The sequence below is a fragment of the Acomys minous genome, assembly GCF_964271855.1.
Source record: "Acomys minous genome assembly, chromosome: 9".
Classification (NCBI taxonomy): domain Eukaryota; kingdom Metazoa; phylum Chordata; class Mammalia; order Rodentia; family Muridae; genus Acomys; species Acomys minous.
In genome coordinates this window covers 45,327,505-45,349,572 of record NC_140490.1, presented here as the reverse complement: position 1 = coordinate 45,349,572, position 22,068 = coordinate 45,327,505, and the positions used below count along the sequence as shown (strand labels likewise).

Sequence of the window (22,068 nt, the reverse complement as noted above, 5' to 3'; positions counted from 1 at the left end):
AGGCCTGAACTCCGCATTTTAGCTCCTATAAGAGTCTATGGACCTCAAAGAGGTGGCCTCACCCTCTGGCTCAGCCTTACCATGTACGTAGCGATCTCATCAGGAGCGTCCCCATCGAGGTCAAACTTGAAGGTCACCATCTTATGGTTATGTGTTTCCAGCTGACACTCCACCATCTTGTCTCCCGTGTTACACACCTGCAGGAAGTCATGATCAGATTGCAGAGGACTTCACACCCGTGTGCCCCAAACAGCAACCACTCACATTCAGGATAGTGAGACGGGGCCTGCTGGCCCTCTCCTGCCGGGAGCGTGCACGAGTGGACCTACGGTGGTGTTTCCGGGCAGCCCTGCCCTCCAGCCTGCCCCCTCCAAAGGTGCCTTCACAGCTGTCACTCAGGTCTCTTCCAGAGGTGACATCAGATCCTCCAAAACTGAGGGGAAACCAAGAATGTTAACAGCACACACGGATCACCAGGAAATGCCCTCTACTCAGTCCAGCCTTGAAGCTTTAAAACCTTAAGTACCTAAAGTTGTGATCAGCAAGGGGACTAGAGACCTCTTTTCCACCAGGACCCACCCTGTGCCACCCCGGGGAAAGGGGGAAGTGCTAGCTCCCCACTGGTGGGCTGTGCCGTTCTCTAGGCCTTTTGCCTGTGAAGTGGGTCTGCGTGCCTCACTTTTCCCATCTGAGCAAATAAGACCGCAGACACTCCAGGCTGTGGTGAGGACTGTGGAGTCCGCTGAGCTTCCTCATGCACAGCATCCAGTTTCCTGGGATGGTGGGATCCCAGGTCCCTCCCACACCCACCTCAGCAAGAACAGCATTGCTGCTCCAGGGCACACCTGGGCCTAGGCATACCCGAGAACACTGAGACTCTGCCCATGGCCTTGCCCTTCTGGAATGTCCTCAGCACAAGGACTAATGCCAGGACCTGTCACAGCTCAGCAGGGACAAACAACAACCAGCACTCAACCTGGACTGACAAGGACCAGTGCCAGAATCCACAGCCTAGGAGGGGCTGACAACAACCAGGATTCATCCTGGATTAACAAAGACCAGAAAGCTGGTGCCTGAGCCACTTCTGGGTCAAATTTAGAAAGTGGGGGGCGGGGCAACATATTAAAAATCTTGCTTGTAGGCAGGTGTGGTGGAACACGCCTTTAATCCCAGCACTCAGGGAGGCAGAAGCACATGGATCACTGTGAGTTCGAGGCCAGCCTCAGACACAAAGTGAGTCCAAGACATCCAGGGCTGTACAGAGAAGCAGTCTTGAAAAACCAAAAGTGTGTGTGTGTGTGTGTGTGTGTGTGTGTGTGTGTGTGTGTGTGTGTGTATCTTGGTGGTGTCCTGGCAAACTCGGTCAGGATCTGAATGAAAGCACCAAGCAGTGCTGGGCTGGGCTGGGCCAAGATAGTTCCTGAGCACCCCCTCCCCACCTTGATCCCCCCCCCCTCCAACCCATCCTGAGGGCAAGGTAGAGCTGTACCTCTCACAGCTCTGTGGGGGGCCAGGGGGTTTGTCTTGCGAAACCTGCTCCTAAAATAAGAACAGAGTAAAGAGAACAGGGTTACACTGTGCTGACCTGGCTCCCCTTGGTTGTGAGGCTAGCCACAGCATGCTGCTGCCCTCCCCCCCCACCCCCTCCTCTGAGGCTCTCTCCACACAGGGCCCAGTGTGTGGTGAGGGTAATCTTGAAAGGCTTAGAGGCAAGCAGATTCCTGAAACCCGGGGTTTCTTCCTTCTACAAATTGCTAACCTACTTTGATCATTCCCCTAAAAAGGACACACACATATCCTCTCTGAGGAAAACCCATTTCTGAAGCTCGTGTTCCATCTCCTAAAGTGGGCCAGAGCAGAGCGAGAGGCCAAGCAGCTTGGAGTAGCTGTTGCAAAGCACACTGTACCTCCTGCAAGGCCCCCTCATCTCTAGAGCTGAGACCCCAGACAGCTTGAGCAGAGAACAAGGGCACACACCTCTTGAGCCACTTCCACCATCAGCTGGACAGCAGGGCAGGGGCCAGCGACCGCAGACCCAGTAGGCAGAGGTGGGTTTGTTGGTGGGAGGAGCGTAGAGGTCTGGGTGGGTACACTCTGAGGGGCTGCGACCACTGCGGGGGCCAGGGAGCTGGGGAGCTTGGGCAGGAGCTCAGGGGCAGTAGGCAGCAGAGTATCTGGCAGCGGAGGGGAAAGGACAGCAGGCGGCAAGGACACAGCAGAGACTGGAGCAGCGGCGGTGGCATCCGAGGCGTACGAAGGAGGGTGGCCCAGCAGGACCTGGGGGCACAAGGGATAAGAATGCAGGCTGGGCTCCAGGGGGCAGTGGTGGAGGAGGCTGTGCCCAGACACATCAGTGATGAGCACATGGGGTTGGCAGGATAAAAGAGCGCCCCTTTCCCATCCACATGTTCTGCAAAGGCAATCTTTGTTTTTGAGCGTATCTGGAATGTGGATTTAGCAGAAGTAAGCAGACATGAGCCTCCTACACACCTCAGTGTGGGAAGACACAGACCTAGACTCCTAGGACTTCAGGATAAGCGCAGAGTTAGACGTAGTGTCTAAGCTGGGTTCCGGTCACCTCCCTGGGACATGGACATCCCGCTTCTCTGGACTAGTTCGGGGCATGAGGTAGCTATTTCTAGTCACAGGTGCACCTTGAGAGTGCTCAGACACCTGCCATCTCTCACAAGGTGATGCGGGAATTTTGGCTAATTCAACCCTCCACCCCCACCGTGCACCCCCCCCAACCCCTGAGTGTTTCTCTCTAATAGCTCTTTGGGGGGTGAAAGTAAAAGAAAGAAAAACAAGGGTCCAGACATTTCAGTGTGAGAACACACCACCCCCAGCCCCAGGTTAGCTGAGAAGTTGGAAATTCAGTCATTTTTGTCTCTCAGGAAAAGGAACAGCAACGTTCACTTAGACCTGTACTTGGTTAGCAACGCCTGCTGCGGCAGAGGTTACTTCTCTCATGGGCACATGCCCCCTTCTGCTGGAAGGGATGTCTGTGGGCAGCCAGCCCAGCTCATCAATAAACTTCTAGAAGCTAAATGTAATTAAAACATTTTTTAGAAGGGAGTCAGTGTCCTGCATAGTATTATGTGAACTTGACACAATACTGGACACTTGACTGGACAGTTATTAGAAAGAAGGGAGTCTTAGTGGAGAAAATGCCTCCCTAGGATGAAGCTGTAGGCATTCTTGTAGAGGATTTTCTCAACTAGTGGGCCGTGCCAGGCCTAGGCTGGTGGTCCTGGGTTCCGTAAGAAAGCAGGCTGAGCAAGCCATGGGAAGCAAGGCAGTAAGCAGCACCCCTCCACGGCCCCTGCATCAGCTCCTGCCTCCGGGTTCCTGCCCTGTAACTCCTGCTCTACAGGGAAACAATGCCTCTGGCCTCTGTGGGCACCTCTCCCCATATATATGACCATACCTAAACGCATAATTAAAGATAAAAATAAATCTCTTTTAGATTAAGCATAAAATAAACCTCTAAAAGGCTCTAGTAGCCAGCCAGTTGAAGAACCCACCAGTCTGTAGCAACCAGAAAGGCAAGCAGCAGAAAACAAGGCCCAGAACACACAGCTGAGGCCAGACCCTCCTCGCCCGCGCACACACAGCTGGCGCCAGACCCTGCTTCCTTGATGCTTTAGCCTCACCCCTGGCAACCAGAGAGCTTAGTGGCCACCGACACCTCATACTAGCAGCTCACTCAGTGAGAACACAGGACCAGCAAATTTCCTCCCACTGGCGTTTTAGACAAATGTTTTCTGCTGGCCAGTAAACACTACTCCTACCGCCATCCCCAAGCACAAATGCCTCCGGAAAGGAGACAGTGAGAAGTTTGTGTACACGCTCTGAGTGAGAAGCTCCAGGCTGAGCAGCAGAAAACTGAGCCATGTAGCACCTGGCTCCAGGGTGGCCCCCTGTACCCTTCATCCCTCACAGTAAAGGCAGGAGGAGGTGCCGGTTCCCATCACAGGAACCTGAGGTTCAAATGGCAGGGGACATGCCTCAGCCTCAGAGCCGCCGGGTTTAATGTTGGGGTGAGTTCAGGTTTGGAGAACCCGCCCCCGCCCCCGCCGAGTGAAAGAGTCAGAGTCAGGTAGGAAGATGCTCAGAGTCTCTCTCTCCCCACCTCTCTCTCTCTCTCTCTCTCTCTCTCTCTCTCTCTCTCTCTCTCTCTCTCTCTCTCTCTCTCTCTGTGTGTGTGTGTAGGGGGGTGGGGGGGTGGGGGCGGGGGTGCTGCCAGGTGAAGAGAGTACCTATACCAGGTACTGTTTTTCCTTCCCTTTACCTGAGTTTAAACACAATAGACCAGAAACTCCAAACATAAATGTCCTGCACAGGCGTGTGAAGCTCCATGGCCGGCTCTGACACACATCCCTACACAACATCTTCCCTTCATGGTCAACCTGGCACACCATATGACTCCTCACCAGACACCAGGGCGCCTTCCTGTCCCACAGGAATCATCTTCCACTGGACAGCCCAGTGTCCCTAGACCTCCTTACTGCTCTCTGCTTTGTTTCCTCTCTGCTCAAATAGGAACTGTTGCAGGATATTTGATCACACTGTGAACCCCCAAGATTGTGTTGTTTACTGGAAAAACCTGTTTCTAGTTGTGGTGTGGCTCGGCCCTAGCACGCACTTTTAATCCAAGAGCTTTCTGCTTGAATTAAATAAAATCAACCATAAATCAAGAGGCGAAGCAAGAAACCAGTTGACAGGGAGTGAAGAGAAGGAAAAAACCATAGAGAGGAAGAGGAAGTCAGGAGGATGGATAGAGATGACACACAGGAAGAAGGAGGGAGGGACATTCAGTTTGTTTTTAAGACATCTGTGGGGAGGGAGGTTTCCTTCTCTTGGGATGTCAGCTGCATAGGAAGGTCAGCTGGGTGCTCTCTCTCTGCCTCTCTGAGCTAGCAGGCTTTCACCCCAACATCCGACTTCAGAGTCTTTATTGGTAAAATCAGGAGGTGTTTGAGATTTTGTTAAAAACAAGGCATGCCTGGTCCACCTTGGTTTGCGTTCTGGAAAGGGTTAGCCTGGGGTACATGCAAGTCCCGGTATCCACAGAGGGGCTACCTCAAGCCAGTAGGACTGGCAGCACTGGCACGAGGGTGGGGGAATGCTCAACCACAAAGCAGTGGCAAGGAAGGGGCGTGGAACAAGCACCTCAGCCATCCTCACGCTCACGGCTCCCGAGGAGGCAGCAGCTGCCCACACTGGCTCAGGCCTCTCTCTCCAACATTCTCCTCATAAGAAAGGTTAACTGCGGGTGGAGAGATGGCTTAGAGGTTAAAAGCACTTGTTGCTCTCACAGGAGACCTGGGTTTGATTCCCTAGCACCTCCATGGTGATAATGATAACTCCAGCTCCAGGGAATTTGACGCCCTTTGACAATCCTAGGCAAGCATACAGATAGTATAGATACATAGAGGTAGGCAAAACAGCCAATCTAAAAAACAAGGGAGGGAGTGGTGGTTAGCCATAGGACAGAACTGCCTTCCTGCCTGGCTCTACATGTCCTTGAGTTCAGGTACTAACAGGAGCCATGGCCTTGTGAACAGCTCAAGAATATCTTGAACCTGGCCTTGAGAGTCTCCAGGCACTAAGTGGTAAGTCCACCCTGGCAGGTGGATTACCTGGGTCCCTGAGGCAGCAGTTGGAGCAGCCTGCTCAGGTAGATGGATGACACTGGGCTGGACAGGCTGAGGAGGCACGGGTGAGGCCAGCTGTGGAGGGGTGGCCCGTAAGCTCTGCACCGTGTGGTGGGGTGAGGGCGGGATGTCTGCAGGTGCCATCTGTGGGAAGGCTGCTGGGTACACAGGCTGAGCTGGGATCTGGGCTGGGATCTGGGCCACTGCTGGATGGATGGACAGTGCAGCCACACCCTGCGGGGCCACAGCCAGCAGGGGGATAGCAGCTGGTGCATTTGGCACGATGGTCTGGCAGGGCACAGCCAGGGGTGCACCAGGGGGATGGGGCAGCTTGACGGCCTGCAGAGGCAGGGCTGGGGAGGTGGGCAGGGGCGTTGTGAGGCTTGGCAAGATCACAGCAGGTGAGAAATACTGAGGTGGTGGCACAGGGGCCACGTTTGCCGCTGGCAGGTCAGTGAGGGGCTGAGGGAGGCCATCGAGTCCTGCCAACGGAGTGATGGGGGGAACCACAGGCATCTGAGGCATCTGAAAAAGGTACAGCAGCATGTTAGTCAGGCTGCCATCTGGGGGCCTGCAGCATCAGGGGGACGTGGCTCAGCCTCCTGAGCAGCTGCTCGTGACGAGGTCACCCTAGTAAGTCACTGTAAAGCATTATAAACATGTTCAAGCAGAACAGGGGACCTGCCTGTTAGATACCCCCTGGCCCCAGCATGGAGGGACCCATGTGCCCAAATCCCCAAGGGGCCAGCTGGTGGCTCCTCTAAGGGAGTCAGGAGTGCTCACACATGGAATCAGAGAACAGGGCTCTGGAGCTTCAGTGCACTTTCATTTGGTAAGCTACCTGGCTGGCCCAGTCACCTAGTGTCTCATCAGCCTGAAGTCTCTTCCTGTGAACTCCACAGAAGTCACCCCTTGGGGGGGCGGTTCTCGGTATAACCTTCTTTGATAGGTCAGTAACGCCTCTCCCTGTGTATTCGACTTCTAAAGAGCAGACAGCCCAGGACCTTCTATTTGTTCTCTCGGGGTTAGGTAGTACCTGATGTGGTGGGTTCAACACTTTGGCCTTGACAGCTATCTCCCTAAGCAGTGCTCTTTTCCGCTTGCTTACAAGTATCATGTTAACTACATTTCCATTCAACTGTGAGGGCACAGATCTACTGTGCTGCAAATGACAAACAGCGAAATGCCACCTGCAGCGCCAGATGCACCTCTAAGGAGTCGCCCTTAGCTGACTTCTCAGCGCTTTGCAGGACAATTATCCCAAAGCAAGCAGGCTGCTTTCTGCACCCACTCAGTGCTCACAGGGAGAGCTTTGTTCTTGGCTTGGACTAACCCTTTTCCCATCCGGGATGGCAATCCAGTAATAATGGGATGGCAGCTGCCTCACTCACTCCTTGAGGGACCTCACACACACTCACATCCAGTGCATCTCAGTCTGAGAAGACTGCTTGCCGGGGTAAAGAGAAGGTGAAGAGAGAGGGAAGCTAGACAAAAGAGGCGGTCCCCAGGGTCCCTGCCCTGCTCTGCTAGTCACAGGAGCAGCCCTGAACCATGAGACAATACACATGGTATGACACCATGCTGCTAAGCCTACCTCGCTAGCCAGCAACCCCTGGTGACATGAGTGCACCAACCCATGTCCTGGTAACCCACCCCAGGTGAGCAGGCTATGGGCCAGAGGTACCTGCGGAGGGACTTGAGCAAGAGGTTGCAGAGGTGGCTGTGGCATCTGGAGGGGCTTCAGCTGAGCAGGGGCCACTACCTGGGAGGTTGGAGCCAGGTATGGAGGCAAATGAGAGGCCACTGGCTGGACAGTGGCCATGGGCTGTGGGGCCAGGACCTGTGGCAGGGTAGGTGGTTGAGCCATTGGAAGAGGCTGGAGGAAGAAAAGGAAGCCTTGTGCTCAGACACAAAAGAAATCCAGCGACCTTCTTAGACGCATGCTCATATGCTCGCACTCACTCACATACATACACATACACTCCCACATACATACTCAGATTTACACACACACAGCCACATCACTTGCATATACACACCTGCATAACTTCAAGATTGCATGCTTTCACACACAGCACTAACATACACAGTGAACTATGTTCACAACATACATCTACATGCCACTTACACAAACACGCACAGACCTCCAAACTCTTGCTTGTCTGAAGCCAGTTTATAAAAACATTCTGACTAATCAGAGTTCTCCATGAATAGGCCTAGTGTTACTACAGACCTGAAACACACACTCCAACACACACACACACACACACACACACACACACACACACACACACACAGAGGCTTTAGCTTTAGGACTATCCCCCATAAGGGGACAATTTAAGGGGATAAAATGAAGTGTCACACTTACCTGCTGGACTGGGGGTGCTGGCTGGCTTGGGCCCGTGGGCACAGGGGTGCTGGGTGGTGGCAGCACAGGGGCGAAGCTCATGGAAGGTTCTGGAAAATGCTGCTGGAGGAGTGGAGGGCGGGCAGGGGGTGGCACAGGGCCCACTGACAAGCCAGGCTGCAGAGGAGGTGGAGGCTACATTCAGCAACTACTCTTAACCCTTCTTATCCCTGTGCCCAGCCCCGTCCCCAACAGGAACCTTGTTCCCATGAAGGTGACTCCACAGAAGCCTGATGTGGTAGCCCTACCACGTCATCAACAATACTGAAAAGCCACATGCGGCCACAGCGCCCACCCAGGGGATGTTCTAGAAAATAAGCTATATGGAGTATTACACAGCCATGTAAAAAGATCATCACAGAGGTTTTTCAGCGCCATGGAGACAGACTCCTTAGGATATAGGCTGTGGGATGCTCATTACAGAGATAAGTCAGACTATAAAGGATGAGTCCATCTGGATAGTTCACACTATAGAGACATAGGAACATATAGCTTGCAGCTGCTGGGAAGGCACCAGGACACACAAGCATGGGAACAAAACTAGCACAGTGAGGCCCTTGGCAAGTAGAGGTCTTCTGAGACTTGGCCACAAAGGGAAAAAATCGGGGGCCACACGTAGGGAGGGCACTGGTCCATGCAGCCAGCAAAAGAAGAGGAAATCAGAATTATTGCTACCCTGACAATATTCTGATTCTGTGGGTGTTTTTTTTTATATGTGTATGGTGTTTTGCCTGCATGTATGTCTGTGTATCACATGCATGCGTGGTACCTAAGGAGGCCAGAAGCAGGCATCAGATCCCATGGTACTAGAGTTACATCATGTGGGTGCTGGTTGCTATGGTCACCATGTGGGTGCTTGGAGTTAAACCCAGGTCCCTCTACAGTCCCGTGTTACTGTTTCGCTCTCTAAGCATTTTCAATGCACAGAGACAAAGCCTGTAGTACTTATGGGAAAATCTCTGGCTACCTGGGATTTACTTCCCAAGTTGGGGCATTGGCAATAGAAGAGGCATGGGGAAGCATATCTGAACAGGGTTCAGTATTCGGAGAAGGGACTGCTGTCCACTGCTCTCCAGCAGACTTCTCTAGGATGTTCCTGGGTGGCACAGGGGCAACACACCCTTGCTTCCTTTTACCTGGTGCTTTATGCAAGAATGTGGGGGAGTAGGTGTGTTTGGGATCAGGTCTTGAAAGATGGATTTACCTAAAACCAGAGACAGATGAGTTGGCCCCAACTAGACCATGCCAGGACAGACTGTCCACTCACCAGCTGGACCACTGTACATGGTTCAGGAGCTCAGGCAGGGCCTAGTGGCCCCTTGTTCCTGATGGTCTTCCACTAGGAGACCATCCCTTTCCATCGGCCTCTTCCCTCCTCCTCCTCCTCCTCTTCCTCCTCCTCTTGATCATCCCTGTCTGTTTCCCCTTTGGACCCCAGAGGCACATCCACCATAGCAGCCTTCTTCAGGAAATACCAGAAAGTCGGGATGTAGCCACCATAGGCCATCCCTTTTGTTTATGTTGTCTTTATGTCAGGAGTCGAGGAAGAGAGGACAAAGGGCTCTGGCCCTGCATTTACAGATGTAATCTCCCTGCTCAGTCTCCTGACTTACATGTTGAGGGATGAGGTTGGCTAAATCAATGAAGATGCGTAGGACAGCAGGGGCCTGATAAAGACTAGTGCAGCTAGTACACTCCACGGCCCAAGGCAGCCCTAACCATGACGGGAAGGCATGAGAGAGGCAGGCAGGACATTCTGGCTCAGTTAGGGCTGAGCCTCAGCCTTGTAAGAACAAGCCATTGGGGCTGCCAAGTCCTCTCACATGAGGTCTTCCGGCCATTTAAAATCAAAACTCATTTCATTTTGTAAAATGAATAAAATTGCAAAGGTGCACATTACAGCAAATTCTGGGGCTCAGGGAAGCAGAGGCAGACATGATCCATGGCATTAATTGCTTTTCCAAAAGGCCTGTTGGGCCTTTAGAACGGTTCAACTCTATGAAGACACAGGGGAAGAGAGCTTGTGTGTGCAGAAGACAGAGACCACAGCACCAGCATTTAGCCAGTGCCAAGAAGCCACCACAGCAGCCCAAGGCTGTGTGACAGCAGGGGCCACCAACACAACAGGTACGGGGAAGCTCCCAGTTACCAAGGAAGATAGATCCTATCCACCGGGCCTAAATCACCCTCTTGAGGACTAAGCTCCGCCACCCAGGTCACAGGCTCTTTGGACTATGAAACAAGCATTTTTCTTCAATGTTTAGGGAAAAAGCTAAAGCTGGGCATGGTGGTGCACGCTTTTAATCCCACTATTTAGGAGGCAGAGGCAAGCAGATCTCGGTGAGTTTGAGGCCAGCCTGGTCTACAAGAACCCAAAACAGCCAGGCTTACAAGAGAAACCCTGTCTTGAAAAACCAAAAAAGAAAAAAGAAGAAAAAGAAAAAAGACTAAAATTATAGTGTTTGCCATGCAAGCATAGGACTTGAGTTTGGATCCCAGGTAAAAGGAAAAGTGTGACAAAGCACACAGTGCAGGGAGGTGGGCCAGCCTACTGGCCAGCCAGGGAGCTCCAAGTTCACTGAGAGACCCTGTCTGAAAGAATAAGGTACAGACTCATGACCCCAGACTCCGGTCTCCATGTGTACATGAAGGGGTGTGTATACCTGCATATACCATACACACAGACATAAAGTAAAATAAATACCCTGCTTGACCTCTCCATCATCCACTTGCAAGATCTCACACACCCCGTATCAGGGTTCTCACAACCTCTTGCCTTCTACAAATACTGAAAATGTGCCCCTCCCTTTCAAACCCATTTTTGTCTACCCTAACTTTCAGCAGCTGCCTCTAGCTGAGGGACATGCCAGGGGGTCTTGGATATTCCCTAGAAGGCTGGGTGGTGATAAAAATCCAAAGCACCATTATCATAAATGATATATTCCTGTTGTCATCTCCAGGACAGACTAGGAAAGATGCCAGTGTGCCGGCATCACGCACCTGTGTGGTATTGGGGACACCCTCAGGACAAGGCTGGTTGGTTCTATCATAGCTCCCCCAAGCCATGGGTACCCTGAGGTCTGTTCCCAGACACTCCACAGTCTTTACCCAGGGCTTCCTCACATGTAAGGCTCCAGCCTGCAGTCCTGCAGCTCTTGGCGAAGGCGGCTCTCCATGGACTTCATCCTGAAGTCTCTCAGGGGAAATGTGGCCAGGAGCCAACTATAGGCCACTCTAACGCTGACCATGCTTAGCATAGCCTAGACAAGAGGCCAAGAGGACAGAGCAGCAGTGACTCCCAAACTTACCACAGTGGCCTGCTGCTGGAAGGCCCCTAGGGCAGGCAGGCTGTGGGTCAGGCCAGGCCCCTCACTCACGGGCGGGCTGCATATACACGAGGCTGGGCCTGGAGCCGGGTCCACAAGGGAGCTGAGCACCATGCTCTGCTGGCTGCTCTGCGAGTCGGAGTACACGGTGGAGCCCTGGCCACTGTCGAAGGTGCTGTCCGCTGGGGAAGACACAAAAGGACGACTTAGCGTGGACATCTCCAAACGCCACATCCCCAGCATTGCAGGCAAGCATAGTGGCTTGTTCCTGGACTGCTTCCTTCTGCAGAACTAAGTCTGGCTTGTTTTCATGAATGCTGTTTAAAACTGTCACCTGCGCGCCCCCCCCCCCTCCGCAACATGGTCTGATGCCAGGGTAGGCAAGGCTCGTTAGCCCACTGGAAGCAGCCCCTGTCACTTCCTGCCCACTCTGGTACCCGGGTGTTGAGACTGACCTGCTTTGATGGTACTTGACAAGGCAGCCTGCCTACATGGCCAGCCAGTAAAGAATGAAAACCAAAAACCCATGTGAAACAGCACTTTGAGGTTATTGCTTCCGGATTCCAAAACCCACAGACTTTACAATTTGCCACCAAAACACCAAGCTATTTTCACAAGGGGGCTGCATTTTGAGTGAGTACTCTAGCCACTGATAATCCAAGCCAAGTGAGGGGGAAGTCTTGCTGGCTCTGCACTAACAATTTTTCCAAAGAGTGATTTTAACCTAGGAAGACATAAGGAATGCTGAAGTTTAATTGGGCAAAACCAATTAGACAAGCAGCTCTGGTTTTTAATGAGCCAACTGCTCATTAGAATGACCATTTCTACCTTGACAGACAGGAAGGAAAGGGAGGGGGAGAGAACAGAGTGGGAGAGGGAGGTAGGGAGAGGAAGGTGGCCCTCAGGCTAACAAGATTCAAGAGGCACAACTCCAGCCGTGTGTGTGACACTTTAAACATTGCAAGTGATTTGTATAATTACTTGTGTAATTAAAATTTCACTTGGAGATAGTTACCACCCCCAAAATTAGTTGTGTTGTCACAGTCCTCAGCGTAAGTGTTGAGGCAGCAGAAGCCTCCTGCTCAGTTTGGTCGGGGCTGCTCGTGGAAGAATCATGAAAGCTGATGTGGTACCGCCCAACACAGTGTATGTTCGTGATCCCGTTAAGTGCAGGTTCTGCTCAGGCATGCTTGTCACCTTTGAAGCACAGACCAGTCAGCCACTGCAGAACCCTTGCAGCCAGGTGAGAAAAAGAAAACAAAAAGCCCACAGCAGCATGCAGAAGGGCATTTGAGGGTGCTGTCATTGATGAGGAAAGGGGATAAAGGTGTGCATGCATGTGTTCGCATAATCTTCATATCACATATGGAAGCATATATGAGTATGTTTTGTTTATTTGTTTATTTGAAACAGGGTTTCTGTGTGTAGCCCTGGCTGCCCTGAAACTCACTCTGTAGATTAGGCTGGCCTCAAACTCAGAGATCTGCCTGCCTCTGGCTCCCGAGTGCTGGGGTTAAAGGTGGGGCACCACCCCCAGGCAGCAAGTATACTCATGCATGCATGTCCACATGTGTATTCCCATGTGTGGAGGTGCACACATGTTCTCATCTGTGTGTGTGTGAATGCATGTACACCCATCTATGTGTGTACAGGTGTCAGTATGATGTGTATGTGTTTACATGAATGGATTCTCTGCATGTAAGAGGATGCACATTGGGTATTCACTTGTACATACATACATACATATATGTGTGTGTATATATATATATATATATATATATATAGAGAGAGAGAGAGAGAGAGAGAGAGAGAGAGAGAGAGAGAGAGAGAGAGCGTGTGCGCGTGTGTGTGTCCACATAGGAATGACACAGGTAGATTATCTCTGGAAGGCAATTCAAAAGACTCTCAGCATTTGTTGCCTCTGGGAGGACAAGTGACTTTTCTGTAAACCCTTAAGGGTTTAAAACTCTGAAAAATATGACCGTGCCATATATTTAAAGAAAATACAGTAAGCGAGCAAAAGCCCTGTGAGACGCCAACCATGGCCTCTGTCATTTAGCACATAGGTGTCCTGAGTCACATAGGAAGGGACGCTGTCGGCAGCGAGTTCCTATAGCTGACATGAACTCATTGCCTTCTCTCCATCTCCATGGGATTTTCTCATCTTGGGTCACCAAGACCTTCAGCATCTACCACAAGTGGGGCATTGTTTCTAGGTCCCAAACTGGGTCTCTTCAGAGTACAACATGCAGAGCTCAGCTTGGAGGGGAGTAAACAGTGGGCAAAGTACTTCAAAGTGACAGCCGCTCATTTGTATGTAAGTAGTTGTCTTGGATGCTATTTGAGTCATGAATGAAGGAGTTGCATATTAAATAAACAGGGTTTCAGTCTTTCCACATGAACAACCTCAAATATTGGTCTGGGCAGGTCACTGGGCTCAACTGGTCTGTTCCAGGCTAGTTCACAGAGTAGGCAAAGCTGTGTCTCCTGTTTCAGCTCACTGCTGAGATTTCAGACATGGAAGGCAAACAGGACACTGACTGCCTCTCCTGAAGACATGGAAGGCAAACAGGACACTGACTGCCTCTCCTGAAAAACTGCTGGATCCTCTCAGGGTGGTCTCTGATGAAGCCCGCATCCAATCCACCTCAAGAGGAACAACACCTTGAAACTGGACAAATGTACCAGACAGTGGTGGCACATGCCTTTAATCCCTGCATTCGGGAGGCAGAGGCAGGTGAGTCTCTGAGTTCGAGGCCAGCCTGGTCTACAAAGCAAGTCCAGGACAGCCAAGGATACACAGAGAAACCGTCTCAAAAAACCAAAAACGAAAGAAAGAAAGAAAGAAAGAAAGAAAGAAAGAAGAAAGAAAGAAGGAAAGAAAGGAAAAGAAAATGGACAAATGCTCTCAGAGGTTTCTGAAGACAGTAGCAGAGAGAGACAGACAATCCCAGTGATAAACACAGCTACCACTTGGTCCATTGCACAGCCATCCCATCCAAAGACTGGGTAACGGCACCTCACTTGGCCTTTGTATCCCTCCATAAGGCCAGGATTGCTCCTCTCGGAGAATAAAGAACTAGCTGCCAGTCCACAGATTACCAATGTGGAGCCAAGGTGGAGCTGGCTCCCTCAGACCTACTAGGTCAAGGACATCTGACCTGAGAAGTTGGGACTCCAGCACGCCTTAAGTCCCTAGTCATGGTCACTGGGGAATGCAGGGAAAACTCAGTCCTTTCCCTGAAACTGTCACCCATACCCTGCAGGGCAGACAGGGAACAAGCCTGGGCTGGCTCGGGAATCAGGACCCATGTGTCCTAGCACTGGGACCATCTGTTAGCCCTATCACCCCAGGACATGCACCCGTAAAGGATCACCCTGTGCCCTGGCACAAGGTGGCTAGCAGGAAGTGAGCTTGGAACAGGAGACCGAAAGCTAGCCAAAGCTTTAGGGAGCCACCTACATCTGGAAGCAATGACCCAGCTACCTGAGGACACTCAGGAGCTCACCACAGACTGAGGCAGCAGCTCCCTGGGTACCTGCCTTTCTCACAGAGCATTGTAATAAAAGATGAGGACTATTTTGCTTTGTCCTGAAGCTGGTTGTGCATGAGAGAAAGGACACAGCTGGCCATGGTGACCCCATTCCATGTACTCACAGGCTAAGGAGGTAACGCTAGCAGGCAAGGTAGGGGGCAGGAGGTGCTGGTCGGCCTCAGGCTCCTCGGGTTCTGGCTGTCCAGGCTGCCCACTCTGTGCATGGTAGGTCACCTGGACCTGCAGGGGACCTGCTGGCAGACCCTTGGCCTTGTCAGGGCTGCCCGAGTCCTTTGGCTCCTGAGACTGTAGTGCAGGCCAGATCCTCTCCCGCCTCCATTGAATGAGTGCCACTCGGTCACGGATGGACTTGGCCACAATCTTCACATCACTCTCATGGAAAAATCCAGAATCAATCTGCGAAGGGAGACACATGGTCAAGTGTCTTGAGGATCAGCATTCCTGTATGCATTCCTTACACATCCATATATACTACCCTGTCCCCAGTACACACACACTAAAAATGAGTAAGTCTTTTTTTTTTTTTTTTGTTTTTTGAAACAGGGTTTCTTTGTGTAGCCTTGGCTGTCCTGGACTCACTTTTATAGACCAGGCTGGCCTCGAACTCACAGAGATCTGCCTGCCTCTGCCTCCCAGAATACTGGGATCAAAGGTGTGCACTACCATGCCCAACTCAAATCTTTTTTAAAAGAAATAGATTTCTTTTTTTTTTAAGATTCATTTATTATGTATGTACACCTACATACATAATATGCATGTACATGTCTGCATGTACATGCACAGGACAGAAGTGGGCACAAGATTTCATTATAGATGGTTGTGATCCATGATGTGGTTGCTGGGAATTGAACTCAGGACCTTTGGAAGAGCAGCCAGTGCTCTTAACCTCTGAACCATCTCTTCAGCAGTCCTTTAAAAAAAAAAAAAAAAAAAGACACGGTTTCACTGTGAATCCCTAGCTGGCCTGGAACTCATGATATAGACTAGGCTGGTCTTGAGGATCTGCCTGCCTCTGCCTCCTGAGAGCTAGGATTAAAGGTGTGTGCCACCAGGCCCAACAAGAAAAATAAACAAATTTTAAAAGAGACTGAGTGTGTGGGCTGCTGGCTAGAACACTGCAGGGTAGGGATATGAGGGTGCCCTAGTGTGAGAACTAGGCAACACAGAGGAAAGAATACGAGGTGGGCAGCAGAACTGGAGGGCAGTGGCTGTGTGGGGCAGCCAGGCTCCTCTCACATGTGGAATGTACCCCTGGCATGGCTGGGTTCCTGAGCTATCAGTGAAATAGCCATGAACCCAGAGGCACGTGGACAGCTCGTGTGCAAGACCATGCAGATAACATGTCCTTGTGAGCGGCATCTATCCTAAGGGTCCAGAAACAACGTCCACAATCCTGAGAGGCCGTAGGAAACCAGAGCTGCCACTGGCTTAGTGGCTCAGGGCTGGGCAGGAGAACAAGGAGGATGAGCCAGAACTGCCTGGACATGCTCACGAAAGGACAAGGACGTGCAGAGTGACACGGGAGCTCGCACTGGGGCAAATCCAGGACATCTGAACATCAGAACATTGGAACGGGCTGCAACACAAGGATGCTTTCAATGCTAACACGCATTCTGCATAAGCAGTTTGCAGTCTACCTGTGAGGCTGGGAGGAGGGAAGGGTCTCACTCGCCTTTTCTATTTCTTCCTTACCATGACTGTCTCTTTGTCTGAGTCTCTCCTTATCCATCTCCCCCCCCCCCCCCAAATCCACACACACATACACACACCTCATTTCTCTCAAGCATTACTGCTCTGGGTGAGGCCACATCATGAGCTGTTGTCCCCAGAGACGCATCAGCAGGGAACCTGGGTCCTCTGTTACATGGGCTGACACAAGACTACCTCTTGAGAGACCCTAAGCCATTCCTTTCCCCCAACCGGAAGCTTGTACAGGCCAGAGCACTATGCTCAGGGTAACCGGCTGCGAAGCTACCGACATCTAAACACAACTGTGCTGTCTCATCTCAGAGCTAATAACCTACACAACGGGATAGACAGAAGACTACTCCCCCAGGTAGGCCACAGTGACAAAGTGGCCCCTTTTCAGTGAGATACCTGAGGACGCATCACCTACTCAAGAGGGGCATCCGAGCTCTTCCCAAGTATCAGACAACAGAAGACAAAGATCTGAAGACCCAAGGAGCCCCATGGTGGTGGCCCAATGCTTAGATACCAAGGATGGGAGCAGCCGGAGGAAGGGAGGGTGGTAGCATGCTGATGGTGCTTTTGATTCTGAGTGCAAGAAAAACCCTGCTTCACAGGAAAAAAGGGGCAGGAATGCTCTCAGGATGATGGGTGCTGGGCTGCCGCTCCCTCTCAAATAATACGTGGTGGGGTAAGAGTCGTTCTCTGTAACACTCTCTGACTTCCCAGGGGGTTTGTCCAGATTGTTACAAAGCAGTTTATTTTGAAAGACAATTCTGCTTGTCAGAGAGATCCCCCATGGAAATCTCCCAGGTGAAGGCCTCACTGACTCTGGCAGAGGTATAAGCAGGCTGGGCATGTGGCCAAGGAAAGGGTCAGAGGAGGGGAGGCCAGAGGACACAGAATCCTCTGCGGGATCTGCCCACTTTCAGGGCCTGTGGTTCAACCACCATCTTGGTGGGGAAACTTACTGGCAGCAGGACATTCCTCATCCCAAGAAAAGACAAGATGAGGGTCCTTTTTTTTTTTTCCCCCTGTTCTTACAGTCAGGAGCAAGCTCTTCCTAGGGACTTCCAAGCCAACCACAGGGGCATTTGTGAGGCAGCTGAGGCTAGACAGGCCAGAATGACCCAGGACAGTTGTGGCCTAGAGTGAGTGACCCCAGGCAGGTGTAGTAACTGTCACTGATCCCTGAGGCAGGTCTACAAAGGTGGCCAGAGCATGAAGGCCGTGGTCAGGGCCATCCCTAACGTCCCAGGTGACCTCCGTCTCATTAAAGACATTTGGCTAGTTCTGCCATTTGTAGAAATGAGGCTCCGTGCTGCTCTCCTGCAAGGCCTACCTGACCAGAGCTGCCAAAGAAAGACACCACCCCACACACATCACGGTTATTCCTGCTCTGTGCAACGTTTCAGCCATCCGGTCAGGTTGGGGGAAAGGAATGGGCTTAGCCGCCTGTAGCCCAGTGCCCCACAGAACCTGGCCTGCTCAAGCTCATCCTGCAGAATGCAGAGTGTAGGCCGGCCTGTATCCCCACCCTACAATCCGTCTTCATCCTCATCCCACTCCAGGTGGGTCCAGAAGGTCTCATTGGGATTCTAGGGTGCCTGTGGCACCTCACACCTGTGTAGCCTCAGGAATCCAGGGTCTTGCCAGATGGTGACTCCTGCAGCCTAGACCCAGGGAGGGGCTTGCGACCTGGAGTCAGTCTCTAATGTGCAGAATGGAGAAGGGCAAAGCCAGAACCTTGACAGGCCTCCTGGGACCCAGGTCTCACCCTGAGGCCCAGTCAGAGAATGGCAGAGCTATGAGATGGACCCAAGTATGCCTGTTCACAAAACTGAGCCATCACAGGGAGAACATAGGGCTTTCAATTTGCCAAGTATGGCAACCAGGCTTGGCAAAAGGAGGGGGATACACATTGGTGGTGATATCATCAGCATCATTATTTGGTGGAGACAGGGTTTCTCTGTGTAGCCTCAGCTGTTCTGGAACTTTCTCTGTAGACCAGGCTGGCCTTCAACTCAGAGATCCACCTGCCTCTGCACTCCCCCTGCCCTCACAGTGCTGGGATTAAAGGTATGTGCTATCACTACCCAGAATTTTTTTTTATTATTATTATTATTATTATTATTATTATTATTATTATTATTATTATTATTAATTATTTAAGTTGACACAAGTCATGTCCTTTCTACATGGGTGCCGTGCCTCATAATGGGAAGGAAATACAGTTTGAGGCAGAAGAGGGGAGAAGGTAAGAGATAAGAGAATTCTCAGGAGCGGGAGCTGGACCCATAGACTTCCCTGGAACTGAGACAGGGACGTAGCCTGGGAGTTCAGCCAAATGGCAAAGACCAGCTGAGGTGACTCACCCACAATGGCCCTATCCTGCGGGAAGCTGTCCTTTTCTACCTTATGACAAGCAGAGATAGGGTAAAGCCTTGGGTGCTAACTGCTTCAGAAGCAGCTAAGCAGCACTCAGGAAGAATGTATAGGGTACACTTAGGATTATGGCACTATGTCTTTCAGAGAACTGAAGACACAGTGGGAAGCTGTGGTCTGGGTGAAGACTCGACACTCAGAATCTCTCTATCAGGGATCCTGAGCATCGTCCTGGAAGCCCCACTCATGTTGCAGCCACTCACACTGAGCCCCAACGTCCCCTCGCCACATCTTAGCCATCCCTGTGGCCTCTGAGCCTAAGGCCCCATGCAAAGCAGGCAGAATCACATTTGTAATGCAGCCCTGGCCTCATGGTTATAAAGGCAAGTGTGGTGGCTTGAATAGGAATGGTCCGCATAGACTCATGTGTTGGGATGCTTGGCCCATGGGCAGGCGGGGCTGGGGGTTGGTAGCACTATTGTGTGGCCTTACTGGAGGAAGTAGGTCACTGAGGGGCGGGCTTTGAGGTCTCCTATGCTCAAGCTATGGCCAATGTGGCACACAGTCTCCTTCTGCTGCCTGCGGATCAATATGTAGAACTTTCAGCTCCTTCTCCAGCACCATGTCTGCCTGCATGCTGCCCCATGCTTCCCACCATGTTGATAATGGACTAAAGCTATGAAACTGTAAGCCAGCCCCAGTGTAGTGTTTTCCTTTATAAGAGTTGCTGTGGTCATAGTGTCTTGTCTCTCCAATGAAACCCAAACTAGGCCAGCAAGAATGCCGTTTCACCTGAAGAGATTCTGCCATGTTGAAATCACAATGACCAATCATGATCCCCATTTTCAACTCAGGCAGCCCCATCAGACACTCCTTACAAGGCCAGAATTCCTTCATCTGAGACACAGGAGACTCTCCCTCCATCCTCCCAAAAGTCCTCCCTCCTGCGGGAGGACTGCTGTCATTCCCCAGACCAGTACCAATGACCAGCCCAGTGTCCAGCCTGCCACACTGTCTGCACCTGGCACGCCACCTCACACGAGGCTTACTCTTAGCAATAAAGAGCCTGGAGAGACAGCTGTTAGCATCAGTGAACAGAGATGTGTGCTGCTGACCACCTGAATGTATGCACAGTCACTCTTGATGACCGAATTGGAAAAACATACTGTGTTCCACATATGGAACTAGCCAGCACTGTGAGCCGGGGGTGGGGTGGGGGGTGGGGGGCCTCTAAGAAACATGGAGCTAAAGAGCCCCATGTATTCAGAGCAGAAGGTCTTCCGGCCTGGATGGGAGTGGAGGCAAGCTTTGTGAGAGTGGGTCAGCCTGGTCACAGGGGCGACCATTTTATGCATCTTGAGATGATGATACAGCCAGCACCCAGAGAAAGCAGACTAGACTCCAGCTCAGCCATAGGAGGTCACATCCACCCTCACCCTTACCATGCCATACATAGGTAAGACACAGCCCCGGCTAGCACACTGGGCTCAATCCCCAGTACTACCAGAAAAAAGTGGGGCAATCTTATTTTAAAATAAAAATTGAAAGGACAACACCTGTGTGACAACCATGGGTCAAGGATGCTGATGCAGTTGAGCTGCTAGCTCATGTCTGCAGTCTTCCCTCTAGATATTATTGGTAGCATCCTGACTCCTATGTGCCACCTTCTTCACGGCAACATGGAGGGCCCTTCTGGACTGTTGTGCTCTGTGGTGAGGGGATGGACATAGACACACACACACACAGACACACACACACACAGACACACACACACACACACACACACACACACACACACACACATTTCCCTCAGAGTCAGAGCAGCATGTCAGTGTAACAAGTTTATAATGAAAATGCCTCATGTTGTTGAAGAGTCATTCACCCTGTGTGGTACTAAACACTTGAAATGTGGCCAATGACGCTAAATTTTACACAGTAATTAAATTTTAGTAGGAGCTTGTGGGTCATGCCTATCACTTTGGATGGCGTTGGCCTAGAGAACTGAGTAGAATAATCCAGCCTGGCATCCGGGCTCTAGAAATTCCTATGCACTGGCCGTTCACCTCTTGTAGAAGTTACTATAGCACAGTAGTGCTGCGGGGCCTGGGCCTGAGCCGCTCCTTGTCCTAGAACGGCTGTGTGCTACTTATCCTATTGCGTTACCCCAGCAAGCTCAGTGTCCCTTCCTGAGGCCTAGTCTGACATCCCAAGCAGAAAGGGGTCACCTTCCTCACCCAGAACCAGACAGTGGGATGCACCAGTGCTCTTCCATCACCCTTCAAGGTGTTAAAGTACTAGAACCCAAAACAACACCAGAACATCTCCAGCAGGAGAGACAAATCCCACAGTCAAAGCCACAGCCCCGGGGCGAGCTGACAAGAGTCGGCTAAGGCAAGCAAGGCCCTTCATGCTCTCAACTTTCCTTTCAGGCTCCTTCCCAGAACTATGGCCCAGATACTTGTCTCCCAAGTCCTGTGCAGAATCTCCATCCTCAGACTTCCTGTTACTTTACACACCTGATCACACACTGGGGACCCCAACCCCACTCTCAGGAATGGCCCCAACCTTCCCATGCATGCTGGCCAGCCATTCCTCTGGGGGAACGTGCCCTTCTGGAAAAGCAATTGATTTGTGATTTTTCTTTTTCTAACCCAGACTCACCGCCCTGGGTAGTCAGAGCCCCTTCTCATGCACATTACCATTTCCTGGGCCACCTCGTCGGGCGTCTCCTTCTCCAAGTCAAAGGTAAACTCTATGGCTCCGTTGTCTTTGGGCTTGCCCTTCAGCTTCTTGGGGTCTTCCACCCAAAGCCGCAGGGCTATGGTAGACTTCCTGCCATGGTCCTCTTCTGCAAGTTCCACTCGGACACCCGTGTCCTCCGCGAAGAAGGCATGGCTCAGTAGGTCCTTGATCTCATACCTGGAGGGACAGTGGCTCCCAGGTAGGGCTCAGAGGCAAGGGGGCTGCATACCCATCAATACCCAGCACACTGAGCAGGTTATGCTAGAACATTCTCTCACTTCATTCCTGGTGGGCAGGCTCTGCCCCCA

General features: G+C 51.6%; 1 protein-coding gene across 10 annotated transcripts in view; it reads right to left on the bottom strand.

The window, feature by feature from the left end:
- The window catches only part of WNK2 (WNK lysine deficient protein kinase 2), a 113,805-nt gene that overhangs the window by 34,203 nt on the left and 57,534 nt on the right, over positions 1-22,068 (bottom strand). For 9 of the 10 annotated variants that reach the window (XM_084797172.1, XM_084797174.1, XM_084797175.1 and 6 more), the window contains exons 7-16: positions 21,718-21,937; positions 15,049-15,343; positions 11,373-11,572; positions 8,026-8,181; positions 7,342-7,533; positions 5,643-6,182; positions 1,978-2,277; positions 1,490-1,539; positions 265-433; positions 81-197 (exon numbers count right to left, since the gene is read on the bottom strand). In XM_084797172.1, coding sequence (XP_084653298.1) covers positions 81-197; positions 265-433; positions 1,490-1,539; positions 1,978-2,277; positions 5,643-6,182; positions 7,342-7,533; positions 8,026-8,181; positions 11,373-11,572; positions 15,049-15,343; positions 21,718-21,937 — 2,239 coding nt within the window. The remainder of the gene's footprint in view (positions 1-80; positions 198-264; positions 434-1,489; positions 1,540-1,977; positions 2,278-5,642; positions 6,183-7,341; positions 7,534-8,025; positions 8,182-11,372; positions 11,573-15,048; positions 15,344-21,717; positions 21,938-22,068) is intronic. The other variant, XM_084797173.1, reaches the window with a different exon arrangement.